Source organism: Wyeomyia smithii, chromosome 1, assembly GCF_029784165.1.
Source record: "Wyeomyia smithii strain HCP4-BCI-WySm-NY-G18 chromosome 1, ASM2978416v1, whole genome shotgun sequence".
Taxonomy (NCBI): domain Eukaryota; kingdom Metazoa; phylum Arthropoda; class Insecta; order Diptera; family Culicidae; genus Wyeomyia; species Wyeomyia smithii.
The window spans coordinates 147,056,990-147,078,590 of NC_073694.1; the positions used below are offsets into that span (position 1 = coordinate 147,056,990).

A 21,601-nucleotide genomic window follows, 5' to 3' on the forward strand; every position below is an offset into this window, starting at 1 on the left:
TTGGTTTCTGTTGATGCCACTTAAATTCAACGTCGGTTTCTGTCAATTTGTGCTGTGACTAATTGTCAAGAAAGAAGAAAACACTGTCGGTACGTAATAAACATAATAGATTAAAAATAATAATGTGTTTTCGCAAGAATTCTGAGGAGTATTCATACTGATTTCAGTTGGTTTCGATTAATTTTCTTCCACATGTAGTGGTAATGCTTTCTAACGAAGATGCCGCTAAGGGTATTTTATAAAAGGAATGTTCCCTAATCTACATGATCAAACTGATTCTTGCATATCTTCCAGTTGACTTTGACAAATTTCTGCTGTGGTCGAAGTGTTTTTTGTTCAGATGAAGTTGTTGTAAATGGAATATTCAAATACTTAACATGCCGTTGAATTAAAATTAAATTCGTTGTTTTTGTTCCAGTTTTGCGAGTTAAGACACGAGTAGTAGCAGGTCAATAAAAGTGTCAGGCTCCGCAACACTGAAGATAGAATATTAAAAAGTCAGGAAATATACGAGTCCCGAAGGAAAGTTGATCGGTTAAGAACAAGACGAGCTCGAAATGCACGACGTTCGACACCCCATATATCTCAAAATCGTCTGTTACACACTTAGCTTCCATAGTCTTTAAACGAGTCTTGAACAAAAGAAAAATAAAATATAATAACTTAAACACTCAATTGAGAGAAAAATGCCAATCAAATATTTTCAAATACTACTAGTTATAGATTCAAGGTCAAATTTACCGACGAACAGATGCATTGCTGCCACTACCCGATGGCAAATGACCTTGAAGCGACAATTCTGACAGGAAACTACAAAGAAGTCGTAATAATCCTGCGTAAACCCAAGGACAGTCACTGAAAATTTGTGGCATAAACTCCGAGTATTCATGCTTCTCACATGGACAGCTCTATGTCGCATATTCACGTGACCCTGACCCCGACATTGTGGAATATATAGAATTTAGTGGCTAGGACCGCCTTGACCACCTTCACATGTTTCGTATATTCCGAATTTTAAGCTTGAATTATTTAGAATTCGGGATTTTTATAAAATCTGTTCCAGTGAGATTGGCCAGGTAGAAGGGTATCACTATATTTGCATTAAGCCAAGCTTTTGAATAATTGAAAAAATAATGTAATAATTTCCTTCAGAATATTTAAAAGAATGACTGTTTATTTTCAGAAATGTATTGAAATGATTTGATTATGGTTGAAAGGTGCTTTATAATGTTCAATGAAATAAAAACGTAGAATTTTACGAGCTCAGGATTGAAAAAAAAAAAACTAAAAACAAATCAGAACCGAAACATATCGTAGGTATGTTTTTAGCAGCAGTTAGATATTTCAGTTTCAAGGCGGCGGTACGAAGTTTGCCGGGTCAGCTAGTGATATAAAAAATTTCATCGATCATTGCCAACCGATTACGTGCAAACCCACTATACACAGACTCTAATATATAATTATATTACACCTAGACTAAAATGATGTTTCAAGAATAGTTCATGAAGTATGAAATAAATTTGTAAAAATAATATTTGGGTCGTTCCATACGAAGTGTCCATACCACTTGGACACGACCATCATGAATTTAGCTCAAAGTTGGGGGAAATATTCATCTAGGTTCACTTTGAAAAAAATCCCAATTGAATTATGGTGTCGATCGGAATACCTCCGCTCTGTGAGACCCCCCTCTTAATTGCAAAGCATTTTTTACTTCAAAATCTCTTTTCCCTTTTTCTTACAATTCATACACGTAAGATGTCCAAAAAATACTGATAGATAATTTTCAAAGAAAACAAAACCAGGGAATCTAGAAAAAAAAAATGGGTTTTAATCGAAAGCGTTGCCGATATATTATTTTTGTATTTGAAATTTAAATCTACATTTTTCGGCAAATGTAGCCATTTTCATTTTAATTTTGATTATTTCATCGTGGTACTTAGAAAATTTCACGTAAGAAACAATTATTACCCTGAAGTAATATGAGCCAATCTCGAGTTATAACATTTTTACGAAAATAGTTGTGCATTTCCTAATTAGTTTTTCTTACAATTTATAGACGCAAGACGTCCTGAAAATACTGGTGGGTGATTTTTGAAGCAAATGAACCAAAGAATCCAGAAAAATATTAATTTTTACCGAAAGTGTTGCCACATAAATTATTTTTATGTTTAAAAACAAGACTTCCATTTTAAATTTTAATTCAAATTTCGAAGTTTCACCGTTTTTTTCGAAAAATTTTACGTGAGAAACACTTATCACCCCGAGGTATTAATAAAATTTAAAAAAATTAAAACTATTTCATAAAAATGTTATGTCATATTTTTTCGTGGTCATGTGTTTCTCGCGTAAAATTTTTCGAGAAACACGATGTATCTATCAAATTTTAAATAAAATTATATGAATTTTCCGGAAAATACAAATTTAGGTTTTAAATACAAAAATAATATATCTGGCAACACTTAAGATTAAAAATATTATTTTTTTGGATTCCTTTGTTTATTTTCTTCAAAAATCACCCACCAGTATTTTTCGAACGTTTTGCGTCTATTAATTTTAAGAAAAATTAATTAAGTAATCGAGAATGATTTTCGTAAAAATATTATAACTCGAGATTGGCTCATGCTATCACGGGTGTAAGTGTTTCTTATTAAAAAATTTCTGAAAAACGCGATGAAACTATCAAATTTTAGATGAAAACATTTGCATTTTTCGAAAAATAAGTGAAAAAATAATTCATCTGGCAGCACTTCCAGTCGAAAACAATATTTTTTCTGGATTCCTTGGTTCATTTTCTTCAAAAGTAAACTACCAATATTTTTCGAACATCTAACGTCTAAAAATTGTAAGAAAAATCAACTAAGAAATTTTTAACTATTTTCGTAAAAATGATGTAACTTGAGATTGGCAATTTTACCCCGGGGCAGGCTTAGGAAAAAGACTGGAAAGCGACACAATACTGACGACTTCTCTCCCTTTTTACTCTAACAGCCTCATGAATAAGCTATTCATGAGAGCTCACATACAGCTACAACTTACACAAGGCAACGAAACTGTTTTGTGTTGCACACGACAGCTCATTCTTGCGCATGTATTTTGTTCGTTCGGACATGACAGCCTAGTTTGCTCATTTTGAGGATGTCCTGTTGGCTTGGATTGCGCTGTTGACCAGCGATGCCAGATTGGAAGACATGTCTTCAAATGGAAGACATTTACCCTGCGGTGAAGACGTCCTTGTTTGTGAAGACAAATGGAATACATTCGAAAATCTGTGAAAATGTGAATATGACCCGCATGTTGCCGGTAGTTTTTTCAGTCTTTGGTCGGTTCTTAGTCAGCCTATACACCAGAGAGACGCCGAGACACTCACCGTTAAGGCAACTGTCAACATCAAAACGGGCGAGCTGTATATTTTGCATTGCCGTTATCCGTTTTGATGTTGACAGGTGCCTTAACGGTGAGTGTCTTGTCATTGATCTAATACATATACAGGTTGCCTAGTCGGTTCTAACGCTCATCTCGGGTTAGAAGACATGTGAAGACATTTGGAAAAAAGACCTGGCATCCCTGCTGTTGACAGTCTGCTGATCGGCTGAGGCTGTCATCGACTCGCGCTTTTTCGTTTCTTCGTTTCATTTGGGTTTCAATTGCACATGCACATGACAATTGTCCAGAAATCAAATTTAGGGGGAAATTTGGGTCTAGAGCTCTATAGCAACATTTTAGAGAAAAACTTCCTTCTACAAAGTTGTTACATATGATAAAGCGCTTATTGAAAAGTTATCAAAAATTAGGGTGACCAACATTTTCGATGCAATCGAGTATCTAACTTTTTTGTCTTTGTACTTAGCAGAAAAAAATTTGTTCTAAAATGTTATAGCTCCATTAATTTTAAGTAACTTTGTAGAAAAAGTTTTTCTCTATCTTTCAAAACAACCGATTTATATTGAAAAAACACATTTTTCCCTCTAACTTTTTTATTTCAAGTTTCAACTCAAAACTGTCTTTGAACGAATTTTTGAGCTTTTTAAGAGAAACAATTTGCAATGCTGACATCGTTAATATCTCATTTTTACTCAAAGTTATTAATATTTTTCATCAAAAATATGCGTTTTTCATTTGTATGTCATTCTTTTTGGGACAAACATAAAAAATAACTCTTGGTCTCATTTTGAAGGGCATACTTGACTCTATAAATGGAGGAATTTTCAAAAATATGTTATTTTTTGAATTTGAGTAAATTCAATTTAAAAACAAGACGAAAATTTCAATAATTTTATATATTATGCATATAAATGCACCCAGATTTATTTTTTGGTATTTTTTCTCATAACATAAAATTGAGATATTTACGTTGTCAGCATTGCAAATTGTTTCTCTTAAAAAGCTCTAAAAGTCGTTCAAAGACAGTTTTGAGATGAAACTTGAAATAAAAAAGTTAAAGAGTAAAATGTGTTTTTTCAATAAAAAACGGTTGTTTTCAAAGATAGAGTATTTTTTTTTAAATTACTCAAAATTAATGGAGCTATAACATTGCAGAACAAATTTTTCTTCTATCTACAAAGATAAAAAAGTTAGATACTTGATTGCATCGAAAATGTTGGTCACCCTAATTTTTGATAATTTTTCAATAAGCGCTTTATCATATGTAACAACTTTGTAGAAGAGAGTTTCTCTCTAAAATGTTACTATAGAGCTCTAGACCCAAATTTCCCCCTAAATTTGGTTTCTGGACCATTGTGCATTGTTGATATTATTCCCCACGTAAGAAAGAACGTGCTTCGCACCATCTCTCTTTCGTTCTTTCATCGGCCTTACTGTCGTGAATCATAATCATTTGACATCCCGCTCGGATTCGTGCCGAAGGATGTCGAAGATTATAGGATGTCATTTGCGACAGCTTGGAAAAACCAACAGACATAAAAAGATGAAAAATAACAGCCCGTTTGGCATTGCATGTCTGTGCTGTCATCAGTTACTGTCGGATTATGCATCGAATGTACGGGAAGCAGGGAGAGCTGTGCAATGCAATGACAGCCGAATAAGTTGAAAACATGCTGTCATGGATATGCAGTCTGTTTTCATAAGTTTGCCCGGGGTGATGAGTGTTCCTTACGTAAAATTTTCCGAGAAATACGATGAAATTATTTAAAATAAAAGTGGCTACATTTGCCGAAAAATGAAAATTACATTTCAAATACAAAATAATCTATCTGGCAACACTTCCGGTCAAAAATAATATTTTCTGGATTCCTTAGTTTATTTCGCAATAGGGAGAGGGGTATTCCAATCAACACCAAAATTGGGTTTCTTTTTAAAGTGAACCTAAATAAATAATTCCCCAAGCTTTGAGGCGACTCCGCAGTGGTCGATGCCAAGTTTGTGCTCATTCGTGGTCACTTCATATGGAATGACCCATTTTTATTCCACTTATTTTCTAGTTGAAATAATCTGGAATAATAATTTTCATTATGCATCCCCGAGAAATAAGCAATAATTGTACGTACTTCAAAATCACTGTTTTCTATGGACAACGTTTCAATTATAATTAAATTTCATTCAATTTTAACAAGTTACACTTATATATTATTAGAAACAGTGAAGTTTGGTCATACTATACATTATAGGTTTCACTAGAGAATTTTTGTTGGCATCTGGGAATTAGTTGAAATAGTACTTGTACAGCCTTCGAAATGAAATTTTGTTTAAGTAACCATTCAATATACAGAAAACGACGAGAAACTGTCAATTTTCAGGGCCTTCATACTCTTCATAACAGAACTAAAAAAAATCATAACAGCCCTTATAGACTCTTTAAAAAAATCCGTCAAATTCACTATAATTGCAATAACTCCAGCTCTGGAAAATTTCAGGGTCTTACCATCAGAACTAAGAAAAAATCAATAAATAGCATTTTGCAGAGCAAAACATTAGCCTAAGCTGGGTAAAACGTCGCTTGAAGATTGTTTATGTCAAAACCGGTAAAATCACAATCACTCCAAATAGGCTTGAAAGATTTCGCTGACAGTTTGGGCAATCACTCTATCTTACCAGAACTTAAAACTGCACGGTTACAAAAGTTATATAAAAGAGCGGGGGCCTAGTGTGGTTGGTAAAGTTTCCGCCAACCACGCTCGACGCCTGGGTTCGAATCCCACCGCCGACATAGGTGTCGATGGTTGTGAGGTGGCGTGATCCACTCACAACCAACCCAACTGGTCTAGATTCAATCCTAGCCGACACCGGGAGATTTTCTGAGGCGAAAAATCTCTGGGATCACGCCTTCCATCGCATGAGGAAGTAAAGCCGTTGGCGCCGGTCCGTTAATAAACGGGTCGTGAGTTAGGGTCCTGGGTGTGGAGTCGCCTCCCTGGGCGTCGGTGATTGGCCACAACAGTGGCGGAACTAGACCGACGGAAAATAAGCGAGAATAAAAAAAAAAGTTACATAAGAGGTTACATTACAAGAAAATTTCATTTTCCTTTACAAAATTTTGAATTTTCGATATCCTCATATGCTTTTGACAGAACTATGTACCAATACAGAGTATAAAGCTGTGTAATTAATTAGTAATTTGAGAGCTTTCGTTTGCATATGTTAGCTATAGAGCTCTCGAACAAAAAAATAAATAACAAAGGAGAATTCTACGCACACCCACTTTGGCGATTATGCTAATGTTTAATCTAGCGTAGAGTAAAATTTTCTGAAAATCTATTGCACTATTGAAAATTGTCAAGCCTTGTCGAAACGCCGATTTCGACCTCAGATTAGTCGCTTAATGCTTGCTTTCTCTAAATCGGTCGACAGAATATTATACCTAGCTAACAGAGGATGCACTATTTGGTCTTTAAAAGCTCACTTCCGCTCAAACCAATCAGTTTACTAGTGGATGGCCTCTAACTAGGCCCTAACCAAGTAGCAGCGAGTAGCAGCAGCAGAAAGAGGTCAAGCCTTGTAGAAACGCAGATTATAAATAATTATATACCTAGTTTACCGGTAATGCACTATTTGGGATATATAAGAACCTGATTCTGCTCAAACCAATCAGTTTACTAATGGATAGGATAAACGGTCCCAACTTAGCAGCCGATAGCAACAGTGGGTAGCAATATCGGTTATGGCAGCGGTATATCCAATCATTGTTGCAAGAGGATGATTTACGGGAAACTGGAACGACCAGCAGCAAGCAGTGGATAAAATAGAATTTTAACACTATCCGCAATGTTTTGGAGAATGGCAGGATAATTTTACCTATTGCACGCACAAACATGATTTTTGGGTGCTAGGAAACTAATTTCTATTCCTTGCAAATTGCCATTTGCATGACGTGAATACAATTTTTTCACAATTTTCTTTCAACAGAGTCAACATAGGAACATATAGATGGTATTCTACGATAACTTTGCGGTCGTGTCACATAAACAACCTCTTCAACTATTTTATTTTTTATTTTTTGAAAATTTCTCTTTTCTGTCATTTCTGCTTGAATAATGTTCCATCATTGTATATTGTATTTTTTTCGGAAAGACAAAATTATTATCTACAACTCTACCGAAAACATCACGCCGCTCAATCAAACCGTTATGGTTATTAAAATATTTGTAATCAGAGATTTACTACAAAAAAAGACAAAAAAAAGTGATTTCAAAGCACTTCTATTGACCGAAAACGAATGGGGAACCGCTGTTCTATAAAATCCTCCAGCAACCGGGTTGAACTTTATTAAATTTCTGCTCGGCTAATGTCATTTATATTTATGCAGCACCGTGTCCATAATCGAACCGGAGCCAATTCAATTTCTGATATACGGTGACCAATCAGTTGCCCGCTATTGCTGCTCCTGCTATTGCTACAGTCACCTGCAACTGATGATGTGATGACACTGCAGTTACCGAAAGAAGCGAGTACGCTTTAAGTGACCCAACGGGTGGGTTAATCCTGTTAAAAAAGTGTGTCAGTTTTTTTTAATTAAGCCAAGATATGAATTCGAATTCGAATCAGCAACAGGTGTACGGGTAATTTGCTTGTCTGCTACATAATTGTTCAATTGATATCAGTTATCGATCTTTCTACCTTACAAAGAATTAAAATTCCTAATCCAAGCGCTTGGTAATCATGAGATTAACTCGTCACGTCAGTCAATTGAAGTTGTTAGAATAACAAATCGCCGGCCACTCCGCTATTCCTACTTTGAGCAAGAAAACAGTAAATTTTCAACCCACCTTAACTGCTTGATCGAAACTTTGAGAGTGATAAGCCTAAACTCGATTTGGTTTTCTAAACCATGTCATCAATTACTGAATATATGTTAATATTTAAGATCAGCAACCGAATATGCTAAAGCTCGCAGGTAGATTCAACCAATTATCAGCGATATAACAATGAGGTCCGCTTTCAAGATTGCTTAAAATCAGAGCACCCTTTATGAGGTAGTATTTTCAATGTTTGTAAATGGAACCGCACCACACAGCAAAAGTGTTAATCATAGAACAATCACATTTGAAATTGATGACGTTGATTTTTTTTAACTGAACCAATTATAGTTATAGAGTTCAAAATAAAAACTCAATTAGTTGCTTCGCCGTAACAATTGAACAACAAAATTTGAAATGCTTTTATACGATAAAAAATAAACGATTGACACTTTTTGAAACTTAGCCCGTTAGGAAAATCCACGCCGCACATACATACAACGTCGTAAAAAAGGTAGCAAAACAGTCGCCTCCAGCTCCAGTCCAATCTGCGTCGCTACACAACCGGTTCAGCACCCATACGCCAGTTACCTACATTCAAGCTATTGTTCCAAGTCTAGGAAACTAGAGACGCATGGATCCATTCCATCGTATTAACGAAGTCTGCGCGCCAATTCGACCTTCACGCTGTCGTTTCCAGCTGATTCCGGAGATCAGTAATTCAGTTAGATCTGTCAGCATTTTTTTGCGGGTGTGTGTGTCTGGTTCTAATCCCTTCCCCTTCTCTTTTTTGAGCACCTGTACCATTCACCAGACGGAATGATGTAGAACGACTTCCACTTGGCGGAAACCCGAAAAAAATAAACCTCGAACCTCTAATGAACTATCCCATGGAGCAAAAATCCAATCGTGAAGGTCATAAGTCTAAAACTTGCGAGACCGGTATTTACGGCTGGTTTTGTAGTTTGATGTTCTCGCACATCTACCAATCGTTTTCTCTTCTTATCGGAATGGCGCGAGAAGGGTGTACACTATAAAAACTACAGTGGTGAACAAATAAATATGCCGTCAGTTTCGATGTGGGAGATCATGAATAAGTTGAAACGTTGCAAATAAAAGTCGAGGTTGCGTTGTGGCTTATTGAATTTGTGTCTATTTTCATTCATGCAGAGATATGAAAAGTGTTAGTAAAGTATGACACAACATTTATCTATCTTTCGAATACTACTTTCGGCACCACTTGATTTAAACAATGAGTCTCAATATTTAATTAAAACTTCTTCACTCCTCACTTCTCTTAATCCCGACACATTTGATAGGCTAAGGAAGTCATTTTGTGCTATTAGTATTTTTTTTTAATCTTAATTTTTTCTGGAAAGGGTTTATGTACCAATGGTATTGATATCAAAACATATTGTTATAGCTAGACCAGTTTTTTTGAATAACATGATGTCTTCGGCGAAGATGTCGATAGTAGTTTTGTCCTTCCGGGGAAATACAAGCTCATGTAAAAAATTACTAGTAAAAAAAACAGATTATCATACCACCAATCAATATTTAACCTATAGGAACGTTCATGCCAAGCTTCAGCCGAACCAAAAATGTTCGAGTAATATCACTGTACTATGTTACTTGAATTTGCTCTAATCCCAATGAAGCTGTAAAAATTTTCAAGTTTTTCGAAATCATGCAATTTTACTTTAACTTTTTTAAGAATCAAACTTGTGAATAGTTATTATAAAATAATTTACTTAAATCAAAGCAAAGCATAGTTTAGGTACCATAGGCACTCTATAGAAAATAAAAAATAAAAAAATTTTTTTAAAACATTACATTTCCGCTTTAGCTGACATTTTTTACAGTTGTTCCTTTTTGATTAAGAAGTTATTTTATGATATCAATTGTTCATGTTGACTCACGACTGCTGTTTCATAAGAACCTATCCAAAAATGAGGCTGGAAATTTTTTACTATATCAGAAAAACGACTTGTCTGATTGAAATAGAGTCTTCGGCAAAGTTGTTATTAACAATGTTGTGGTTCTAGAAAAAAGAGTAAGAAAAAAAACTTCTTTTCTGCGCCAAATTTCGCAAATTGTCACAAATATTAAATATCTCAATAAGTACCTTTCAAAAAAAAATATTTTTTTTACACAATGAAAATAACACTGTTTACTACAAACTATCAAAATTTGGTAACGGTAAAATAAGAAACGAAAAAGTTAAAATATTAAAAAAAATATTCTTGTAATTCGAGCCAGAATACTTTATTTGATTCATGTTATATCTATAGCAAAATTGTAGATGATGCCTTTAGAAAAAGTTTAAGAAATAATAATTAAAGTCCACTTTTTAAATTATTAATAATATTTTTTTTATTGATGAAAAATATTTTTAGCTTCTAAACGGTTTGTTTGATCGATATATTATTCTTTTAACTTTTTCTCAAGAACAATTTTTTTTCTTGCGATGTATATTTTTTCCGGAATAATAAAAATACGATCTACAATTCTGTTGAAGACAGAACTCAAATCAAACAAACCGTTTTGACTTTTTGGCTTAAAAATTTATCGCTCTTGTATTTTTCAATATATTTTGTGCGAAATTTTCAATAAATTTAGAAGAGCCCAAAGTTTGGGTAAGGCATTCAAAATATACAATATTTTTTCGTCTTCAGTAAATAGGAAAATTAGATAGAGTAATTGATGACTATGTCAGGTCGTATAATCGGCCAATTTCATTTGGATGAAAAACTTAGGATAAACTCAATATTGGTTATTGCAACTTCTCAGATTTGACTCAAACTTTGGGGAATTATTCATATAGGGTAACTACGCAAAAATTCAAACTTTGGTGCCGATTGGATCACCCCTCGCTCTGTGGGAGCATCTACTCCATTTTTTTTCGAAAAAAAAAAATAATTCCAAGTTACAGTGTTGCCAGGGATGTTTTTTTTGCATTTCAGGAATTGTTTTGGCGTTTTTCGGCAAATTTAGTTTTGATTTTTCCACATTCCACGTGGACAGAAAAATCGTCATTTAAGACCCCCCCATCACCCCGCGTGAACAACGGTGGACATTAATGAAACAACCCCCCCCCCTCTTCTTTGTCCACGTAAACATTTTTTCAAAAAAAAATTAAAAACATTTGTTTTTGAAATAATTTCAGGTTCAGCTTTGAACACCCTAAAAACATTTTAGGGTTTGTTTTTAAACAAAAAAATTAAAAACATTTTGTTTTTGAAATAATTTCAGGTTCAGCTTTGAACACCCTAAACCAGAAAAGCCACGAATGAAATGAATTTAGTCAAAATTCAGCCTAAAAGGGCCAAGAATCGCACCAGAATGAATACATTATAAATTTTGCTGTAAATGGTTCCGAAGTTGGAAGAGATTAAAATCAAAAATAATTTTCAATGCAACAGGAAATTTTTGTTTCAAAATAAAAAAGAACTGAAATGTTGATCTAATATTGATTGATACAAAAGATTTAATAACTTCTCTTTAAACCAACGAAGAAATCCAAATACTTGCAAACGACTTTATAGTCTGAAGAAACTAAAACAAATATAATCATAATTTATGCTTTGAATGATCGATAACACGCGAGAAAAATAACAAGGTAGACTTCAAAATCAACTCCTAAATGATTTCTAGGAAAACAAAATTAGAAGCCAAACAGAAAATAGTCAAAACATAATTTAAAAAATTCATGAAACCTTGGAATGGCCAAAACAAAAATAATTTCTAATAAAGTTGTAAACCGCTCGAAGAAATTAAAAACAGAAAGGATTTAACAGTTAGTTAAATATGGCAGAAAGCTTCTATAGAGGCTTGAAACAAAAAATAATTTCTAACTCGAAAAGATTTAAAAAAAAAAAATATCTAAAATTGAACTTAGAATACATAAAAACGTGTCGACAAGCGAACTGACTGAAACCATTATAAACAGAAAGTAAAAAAAATATTTTCAGTTTCAGTTACACATGTTCTCAGGAAAACTGGAAAAGACAAGAAATTTTTAGCATCAGGAAAAGGCCAAAAACTACTCTTGAAAAAACTATCCCAAATTAACCTCCAAAAATATTAAAACGTTTCTAAAAGGTAGAAATAAATCATACAAACTTTATGCAGAAAAACTTCCCTAAAATTCGGAAAAAAATATATTTTCAAGTTAGGGAAACAAAACAAAAAAGAAAAAACGCGTTGAAGGTAAGAAAAATTGAAAATTAAAGGAATCATAAATTTTTCTCGATCCGATTAAAACCTTTTCTACACAAATAAAAAGTTCTATGTTTAGTCCAAAAAGAGGAAATTACTTTCAAGAACCAGTTGTAACCAAAAATCAAAATTATCTTAAATTTGTTTCTAATTAATAAAGCAGGTAATTCTAACGAGAGGAAAAGTCTAAAAAAAATGATTCGAATTCAGCCTAATGGTTGAAGAACGCTTCTAAATCAAAGAAAAGCCCAAAGCAGAAATTGATTCCCAATTTAGCTAAAAGTGGTTTTATACATGATAAAAAAATACTAATTTACCCGAAATTCTTGGAATGTTCTTAACATGTCCTCAAAATGTATGAAGAATCTTTCCGAAAAAAATGAGGAGGCCTCAAATAAAATGATTTCAAATTAATCTCAAATATAGCTGACAACAACTTTAAAAACCAGAATATTTGTAGAATTTTTTTAATAAACAAATGCATTTTTTGGTAGAATTCAATTTCCACGGGAACATCATCATTACCCTCTCTCCCCTTCAGTGGACAAACCTGGACATTTACGTACCTCTTATCACCCAGAGGTTGTCCACGTGGAATGTGGACGGCTCCTTTTCACACCGAGAAATTATAAGCAAACTCGAGTTACAGCATTTTCAAGAAACAAAGTCATTTATCTGGTTTTAAACAGTCTTCTTTTCTTAGTTGTGGATATTTTACATAAATGCACATTCTAGAAATTTCATTTTGAGGAAATTAGTCAAAAAATAACAATACATAAACTGTGAGCGGCAACGTTGCCAGATATGATATTTTTACTTCTGAAAAATTAAATCGTGTTGTCGGCAAACAAATATATCTTGATTTCAAATTGGCAAAATTCATCGCAATTTCTGTGAAGTTTCTTATGATGAAAACCTATGACTCAAAGGTATTAAACAACTCGAGTTATAACATTTTTAGGAAATAAAGTCAAATTTACTCTGATCTGCTTACAGTTTGTATTCCGATTTTGCAAATATCTCTGGAATATATAAATTTAGATCTATGTTTGAATACCTATAGAAACAATTTAAAATTTCAAAATCCAACCTAAACAAGGAAATTTTAACTGTACAAATTTTCTCCAAAAATAGATCGTCGTTTATGAAATATATACATTTCTTTTTATTTTCTTTAACTACAGCTTGTGCAAAAATATTGTATTGAAGACAAATAGAACATTATTTTTCAGCAAGCATGAATCAACAATTAAAAACACTGTCTCTGAAGAAAATTAATATAATATTCGGAAACATAATCAAAGTAAAACTAGGAAATTTTACCGAAACTGAGCAATTTGAAGTTGATTGCTGACAAAACTGGATGTGGTTAAATTTCGAAAAATCATAAAGAACATATCCGCTTAAAATTGTTTTGTTTTTTTTTTTTTAATTTCTTGACTGATTTTCTTCAAAAATAATAATTCATCCTAACTCTAATGTTTTTTGATGCTGCGAACAAAAACCTCAGCGAGCCATTACTCAAACAATGTGCCACTATTAGCAAGAGCACGGAAAAAAAATACCAAAACAAAATTTTGATTTCACAAATTTTTAGGTTTTAAAGGGTGTCCACGATGAAATTGCCACACCATGAAATTGCTCTAACTTTAACCATTGGGTAGAATTAAATGAAAATTTGGGTGGATTTAGTTTATAGTGCATTATTTACATCCTGCAAGTTTTAAAGTCCTGTGATCAAAACTCGCGGAAATGGAGTCGCAAGAACAGCTCGTGCGTGATAAAATCTTGCGCATTTATCACGAGAACAAGGATCTCTCGCATCGTTCCATCGCTAAAACGTTGGGAATCGCGAATTCCACGGTGTCGCGAGTGATTAAGCGGTTCGAGGAACAATTTAACACCGATCGGAAGCCCAGAAGTGAAGGAAAAAGTATTACGTACAACGCCAAAAATCACAACCGCGTAGTTGGGGCCTTCAACCGAAACCCGAACGCTTCCGTTCGGGTTTTTCACGACCAAGGATAAGTTTAGCGTTCCGGAGCATGTCCGCACTCAGAAGATGTCCAAATTTGCGAAGAAATTCCTGGTTTGGCAAGCCATCTGCACGTGCGGGAAGCGGAGTGCACCTTTCGAGACCCAGGACACGATGAATGAACAGGTGTACATGAAAGAGTGCCTCCAGAAGCGGCTGCTTTCTCTCCTGAAGGCCCACAACGTCCCAACAATATTCTGGCCGGATTTGGCCTCATGCCACTACTCCAAGGACGTGCTGAAGTGGTATGCGGACAATAAGGTCAATTTCGTGCCGAAAATGTTCAACCCTCCCAACACTCCGGAGCTCCGCCCCATCGAAAAGTACTGGGCGATTATGAAGCAGCACCTTCTTAAACAACCTAAGGTAGTGAAGACAGATGAGGTACTGAAGAAAGTATGGGTTTACATGCGAAAAACGGTTGATTCACAGGTTGTGCACAATCTTATGGCCGGGGATAAGGCCAAGGTGCGGGCATTTGCGTATGGACTGTAAATAAAATACGAGTAAAATGGTAAAATGAAGTTTAATAGTTATTTTTCAATCCCTGAAAATTTGATGGCAATTGGATGAAAACTCGAATTTTGCGAATCAATTTTGTGTGTGGCAATTTCATCGTGGACACCCTTTATTCCCCAAAGATATTTTAACTACCTTTTTATCAAGAAAGCTTTCAACATACTCTGCCGTTTCTCCAAAACCACACAAAAAAATAGAAATGGACCTAATAGAGCAAGTGTTCACTAATAAATCTCGGTTTAATTCTTTATAACTACTAACTTCTTAATAAATATTTTTCAATGAGATTATTGACATTAGCAGTAGGGAAGACTGTCGAAAACTGAAAAAATGCTCAATGTGCATAAACTTATGCAAAAAAAAAGACATTTCTACAAATAAAAAAGTAAGAGCTTTTGAAGTAACCTTTGCAGGTTTAGTCGAGTGTAACTTTCGCTCAAGCTACCGATTTTGAATGTTTTAGCCGTTTTTGAAAAAGGAAGACTAACTTCATCAGTACATGTTCAGTAATTTGAGCTTAATCCTCTAGTGCCCAAGTTAGTTTTCAGATGGACTGCGGTAAAATCACCATGAATCTTTGTAACATTTTTAAAGTATTTTTTAAAACTTCTAAGAGGTTTGACTGAAGCCCGTCTAAAGAAAAAATTTACACTTTCTCACGGAATTTTACAAATTAACTTGAAATTTTCCATTTTTGTTTCATTTTTGTAAGAAAAGTTTTACATATATGTACACTATTACTTTGAAACTATATTCATCTATGTATGAAATAGTAGTTGTTTTATGGAAATCGATGGATAATTGACTGAGTAAAATTTTTTTACGAACAAAAAACCATATACTTTTTACCTAGAGTAGATTTTAGTATTGAGTGTAGTTGAGTGTTACTCGCGCCATCTTTCAAGTGATTCTAGATGTTCTGACCGTTTCGGAAAGAATAAAGGCAGGATATTCAAATTATGAAGAATAATTTTATAGATTTCACCGAACTGTAAACATTGCATATTGCTTCCTTAGTTTCTAGATTTTTTTTTATATGAAAAAAAAGAAAGACTTTTCGAGGGCGAGGCGTATTAAGTAGAAGAAATATGATCATATATTCAGAAATTCTGGATGCAATATACTTTTTGTTGAGTTTTATAGTTTTTTCCAATTTTGTGATATAAATAGAAGTAAATGTAGTAATGAAGATAGAAAATTAAATTAAAATATGATAGTAAAAATATGATAGTAGAAACTACGAAAAATATAGTTCAGCAGGTGGGACTCGAACCCACAACTTACAATCTCCGGTCAGAAGGGTTTACGTTACACCACCGCAGAATGTTAAAGACGTAGTTCTGGAATCAAGTTTTGTATCGCTTTTCCAATTATTGGAAGTTGTGGGTTCGAGTCCCACCTGCCTAATTATATTTTTCGTAGTTTCTATATCATATTTTCAGTTAATTTAATTTTCTATCTTCATTACTACATTTACTCCTTGAACAAAAAATAAATAAAAATAGCATGACTTTGCTTAGAGTCAAAAAAAAAAAAGAAAAGTATAAATAGGAGAAAAGAAAAAAATCATTATTCATAACAATTGCCACGTAAAACATTGAAATTTTCAACGATTTGGTGAAATCCATTATATTATATTTTTCAGTTTATTTTTAATAATGCATTGTCAGCAAACGAAAACAACATTTTAATGTGTTGTGCATTTGGTGAAAAAATACTCTATTATTACTGGTTAAGGGTTTCAGAGAAAAAAAGTGTTAATTGAGACGAAGACAGCAATGAAATACAAAAATGGAATTTCGAGTAATAGCTACCATATTATGCTGAATTTGTTTTTAGCGAGATAGTAAACAATGGATAATGTATGCGAATATTTGGCCTCGGAACTTTCCATTAGTCATCGGCAAGGAAACAACAACACAGCTGTTTATGAATTGAATCATTTGATTGAGAAACAGCCAATAGATCATTATTGTTCTATGGAGAGAAGCGATTTGCCGAACAAACCATTTAATTGTAATAAGCTTTTTGTTTTAAAACTTTCAAACAAGTTAAACTTTCAAGAGAAGAATGGAACGCTTAGCTTTCCGCATAATATATTGACTTAATTAATGATAATGTCTTACACGTGCTTCGTTAACATTCAGCTGCTGGTCGATTTGGTATAACAAATAAACCGGAAGGAACACAAGTCCATATACCCAAACATCCGCAAAAGTTCGTTGCGTTGGATTTGAGAATTCAAAACTCAAAAACTTGAAAGATTATAATTTAAAAAATTATTCATTCATGAAATTCGGGTAAACCTAATTTTTGCGTGGACTGCGTACAAATGAGTGTTGGTCGTTTCCCGCATTCCGGTTTCACACTACTAAACTACACACGTACTAGCACAGGAAAGGTGCAAATATAATAAAATTAAAGGGTAGCTCGAAGAGCAAAAACAGGAAAGAGGAGGAAGAAAGGCGAATAGGCAAAGCATTGCAGACCACTTACCAGTACTTGCCAACTGCTGATTACTACACTTATTGCTTTCGGATTCCACTTCCGGTTCGACAAAGTTCTCCGGCCTTGGCAATGGCCATGTGTTGGATCGTGCACGTGTCTGAGGTTCGAAGGCCCCATCCTGCAGCTCGGTGAGGGCATCCATCGGAACACCGTCGTTCGACAGACCGTCAAGTCCATCGCGCGACGATGCCGGCCAGGGCGATCCAAACGAATCCATCTTTTAACCCTGCGTGCCCCTACCGAGAGCTTAGCCTGTGTTTACAATATTACCGCACGATTCGAGCTGCCGTCCAACAAGGCACGAAATACGAATATTTGCACGTATTCGGGTGTGAGTGTATCGTAAGGTATGTTAGCACATCCACTTGTCGCGAAATATTTTTGTAAACTCTCTTCGTCTTGCACCGTCGCTTTTTCTCACGACCGTTTATTATTTTTATACAAATTGTAATATATTCCGATTCACACTTCTAATCACTGTTTTTTCCACAGCAACCACGGAAGCCGTACAAGAATCACTTTCATACTCTAAAGTGGCACAACCTGGTCCGTTTAGATTCACTAAGCTGAGTCGGCAAAGTTGAAAAACGCAATAATCACTATGAGAAGCTGCCTTCCGTTCTGTTTTTGTTTTTTATACACTGCCACTCTGAAAGTCTATTAGCATTGTCTTCAACCTCGTAAAAAAATCTTCAAGAAACTTTCAACCAACCTGCAATGAAGGAGCATTACAGTTACTATACAGCCATCCATTGATGATCAGGTTCTAATCCAACACTTGGTCATAACAGGTATCAATTTCACAGCGATAAATTAATTTGCATACCGGTATATCAAACAGCAATGCAACCAGTCCAGAATTTATTGCGTTGCGCATTTTTTCATCTGATCCTCGCGTAACGTAAGAACCTTTTCTCTCCGAGAGCGCGTGTACGGCGTATAAACGATAGAATTTTGAGTCGCTTTTCCGTCACATCACAAACATCTGCACCAGTACGGCAAAGTGTAAAACGAGAAGAAGCCTATCGCGGACACTGATGCACTCGGTTACGATGACGACAAAATCCCCTTCTGAAACAGAGGATGCGAGTTACACGAAGTATATCGGAGCTAAATTTATTTTTGGTAAATAAACCTTAGTAGAACGGCATTTTTTCCACTAAACCACGAACACAACTGCTCCCGTACGCAAGTAGCGAGCAAAATAAACTGTTTTTATTTACATTCGCCAAAACGAGAAACGGGAAGGGGCCCCGATAATACCAATACCATGCCGCGAGCTCAGTACTCGCACAATTGACTGTCGAGCGATCGCGATTGTATGTGGGTCCAGCGCCATGCCCTGCCCAACCTGTCACCACAGCACATGCCCGCCTGTCGACTTCGGTCGACAGCTCGTTCTCGTGAAGGAACCATTTGGCACTGCTGGCTGGCTGACGGCACGGAATAACCAATCGATGTTTTGCTAGTGTTCTAAGTAACGTGACTTTCGTGACTTTAGAAATAGGTTGACGAGTTAAGCTGGGTTCACATCAGCCGTCAACGGAACAGCGCGATAATGAGTTGAACGCGGATTTGGTGTAAAGACGCGCGCCGGTGTGGGCTGCTGTCAGGACGTCCCAATATTTCAGATTGTTTGCAGTAGGGGAGAACTGTATAAAACGCACCAGCTAAGCGCTTACGCAATTTACAGCGCTACTGATAATTTTTAAGCGACATTGAACGTGTAGGATTATTGTAGGATCTATATAGTGTATGTTCATGACGAAACTTATTCAAAAATACTCAATTTACCATTACTACCAAAGGTCAATATGCTCCGAAGCAGAAGGCTAATATACTGCCTATAATCGCATATCAGTCCCATCTTCATTTTCATCAAGTTGAGAAAACAGCGAGTAAAGGTATTTTTCTTGCTTAAGTTATTTCAGCTGTTGAGCGTGGTTTATTCCCATATTTTCGACATGATATAATGAGATAGACATTTACCATAACTTCTCTATAGGAACGACAAGAATGCAGGTGGGACTGGTATGCGATTATAGGCCCCTCTAGCAATGAAATGAGAAGTGTTTGAAGTTTCAGAAGTAAAATCAAAGGCAATGGAACACATGCCCTAAGTTGTCAAGCAATCTTCTGAAGTGCGTCATAGTGCATTCTACTCCAATTTTAACGTTGATCGTTTCTAGGTGAATGTTGATGGAAGTTATAGATATAAATTGAAATGTTCATAGTATTATCAATTTCGAAAGTTTGAGAATTAGAGGAACCTCGGTTTGTGTTATTTGCAGGTCAGTTACCCATAAAAACTTCAGAAAATTCATAAGAAATTACATGTGGAACTGTAGGAAAAGTTGGGTTTTAATGTGAAAAACGAAGAAATTCATCATTTAAAGCAACATGTGTGCGTATTTTAGGTTATTAATAGCATGGGCTATCTTACTTTAGTGGTGCGTTCTGTACGGTTCTCCCTTAAATGTTCAAGCAGGATTTTTGTTTTGGAGAAGGTTACTACCGTCTCAACTTGAGCTGTGAATAATAATTTAATTTTATATCAATGCTAAAGATTGATTTCATGAATTCAATACATTCTTAATGTAATGGTTCGAGCTCCAATCAAATACACAATATTTGTTTTGAACTGCTTTAAACAATTTATCATTTGAGACCTAAATATTCTAACATTCTTACATTCAACGTTCTTTGGGATAACAGATGATTATGCACCAAAAGTTGTTAATGCAAGCCTCAAAAGTTGTTTAAATTACTCGCAAAAACATATTGAAAAAATACACAAATACCCAGTCTTAAGAAACTTTACAATTTATGTTTTTTTTTCATGGCAAGAGCTATTTAAAAGTTTATCTTGAATATAATTTTCCTCAAAGTGCAGCTTATTTAAATTGAACTGATTACTTTAAATTACCATCATTCTAGGAACTGGACATTTAGGGTTTCCCAGAAATATTCGCCAATTCTAGTTTTCGAAAATATTATTTTTATAGATTCATAATTTATAACCGACTAACGCAGTCTGATTCAATCATTAAATTTTTTTAATTTTTTACAGTTAACACCCGATGATTTTGCGGCTATTACAGCCCGGTTGAATAGTTTTGATGCTTTTAAACTTTCAAAGTTTTATAAACACTACACTGTGGTCCAGGAATGCAATCTAGCGGAACGAAGTTAACAACTTCGAATCGTGTTGGTTTTTTGAGATAGTGTTTTCGGCAATGTTCCTTGGTAATGACCAAGGAATTTTTTTGTATGAAAATGTTAGTACTAAACGTGTACTAAGCTAGTACTAAACTTTTTTTCTTATTTCTTTCAATTTAGAAGAATGGTTTCTTTTACAAAGTTATTTCTTTGCCAATAATATGAAACTGTTCAAAAATCACAACAATTCAAGAAGCCATAGTGTATGAAATATTGAATTTTTTGGACAAAATTGTCAAAAGAGCTTTTATTTTTATTCTATTTGTTTTTCTAAGTGTACTAACACACTGTATGAGTTGCTAATTATAAATCTTTTAAACTGTGAACTTTGCCGCAGAAATAGCATGGCTATGGCTTGTAGTTTTTAAAATATTTAAAAACGAAAATTTTGATGATTTTTTGTAAATGTCATTTCTCAATTAGCGTACAGAGGCGCAACCTGAAACTCTCAGGACTGGAAGAATATTAAACTTGGTGTATGTAGACAAAATTTCAGCTCCGAACTCCTTGGAGCTTTTACTCTGTGCGTAATTTTATAAAACTTCACAAAACTTGAAAAAGAACGTGTTATTCAGTTTCCAATATTATGCCAAATGTCATCGGAGATGTTTAAGAGGACTATTTTGGTTCAAAAATATTTAGTACAATATTTAAAATGAACTATTTGTCTTATGAAAGGTTTTTTTTCCAAATTGGATACTTTTTGAGATACTAATGATCATTGTTTAAATATGATTTGTTTCTGATCCTTTCCATTTCTCCATACATTTAATAAACTATCTTCAAAATCCAAGCATTAGTTTTTAGTTAAAACTTTATTTTTAAACTTCGCATTCTATCTACTATAAGATTTTGAACTTCACTTGGAAGTTCATCAAATAAACGTTCTTTTGTTTTATGATACAGAGGA

At 34.5% G+C, this 21,601-nt stretch overlaps 1 protein-coding gene across 8 annotated transcripts in view; it reads right to left on the reverse strand.

Annotated features, from left to right (window-relative positions):
- The window catches only part of LOC129720133 (forkhead box protein O), a 235,977-nt gene that overhangs the window by 205,100 nt on the left and 9,276 nt on the right, over positions 1–21,601 (reverse strand). For 6 of the 8 annotated variants that reach the window (XM_055671590.1, XM_055671579.1, XM_055671608.1 and 3 more), the window contains exon 2: positions 17,461–18,184. In XM_055671590.1, the coding sequence (XP_055527565.1) occupies positions 17,461–17,689 (229 nt within the window). In that variant the 5' untranslated portion in view covers positions 17,690–18,184. Of the gene's footprint in view, positions 1–17,460; positions 18,185–18,298; positions 18,670–21,601 lie in introns of those variants that run through there. The other 2 variants (XM_055671586.1, XM_055671572.1) reach the window with 2 other exon arrangements.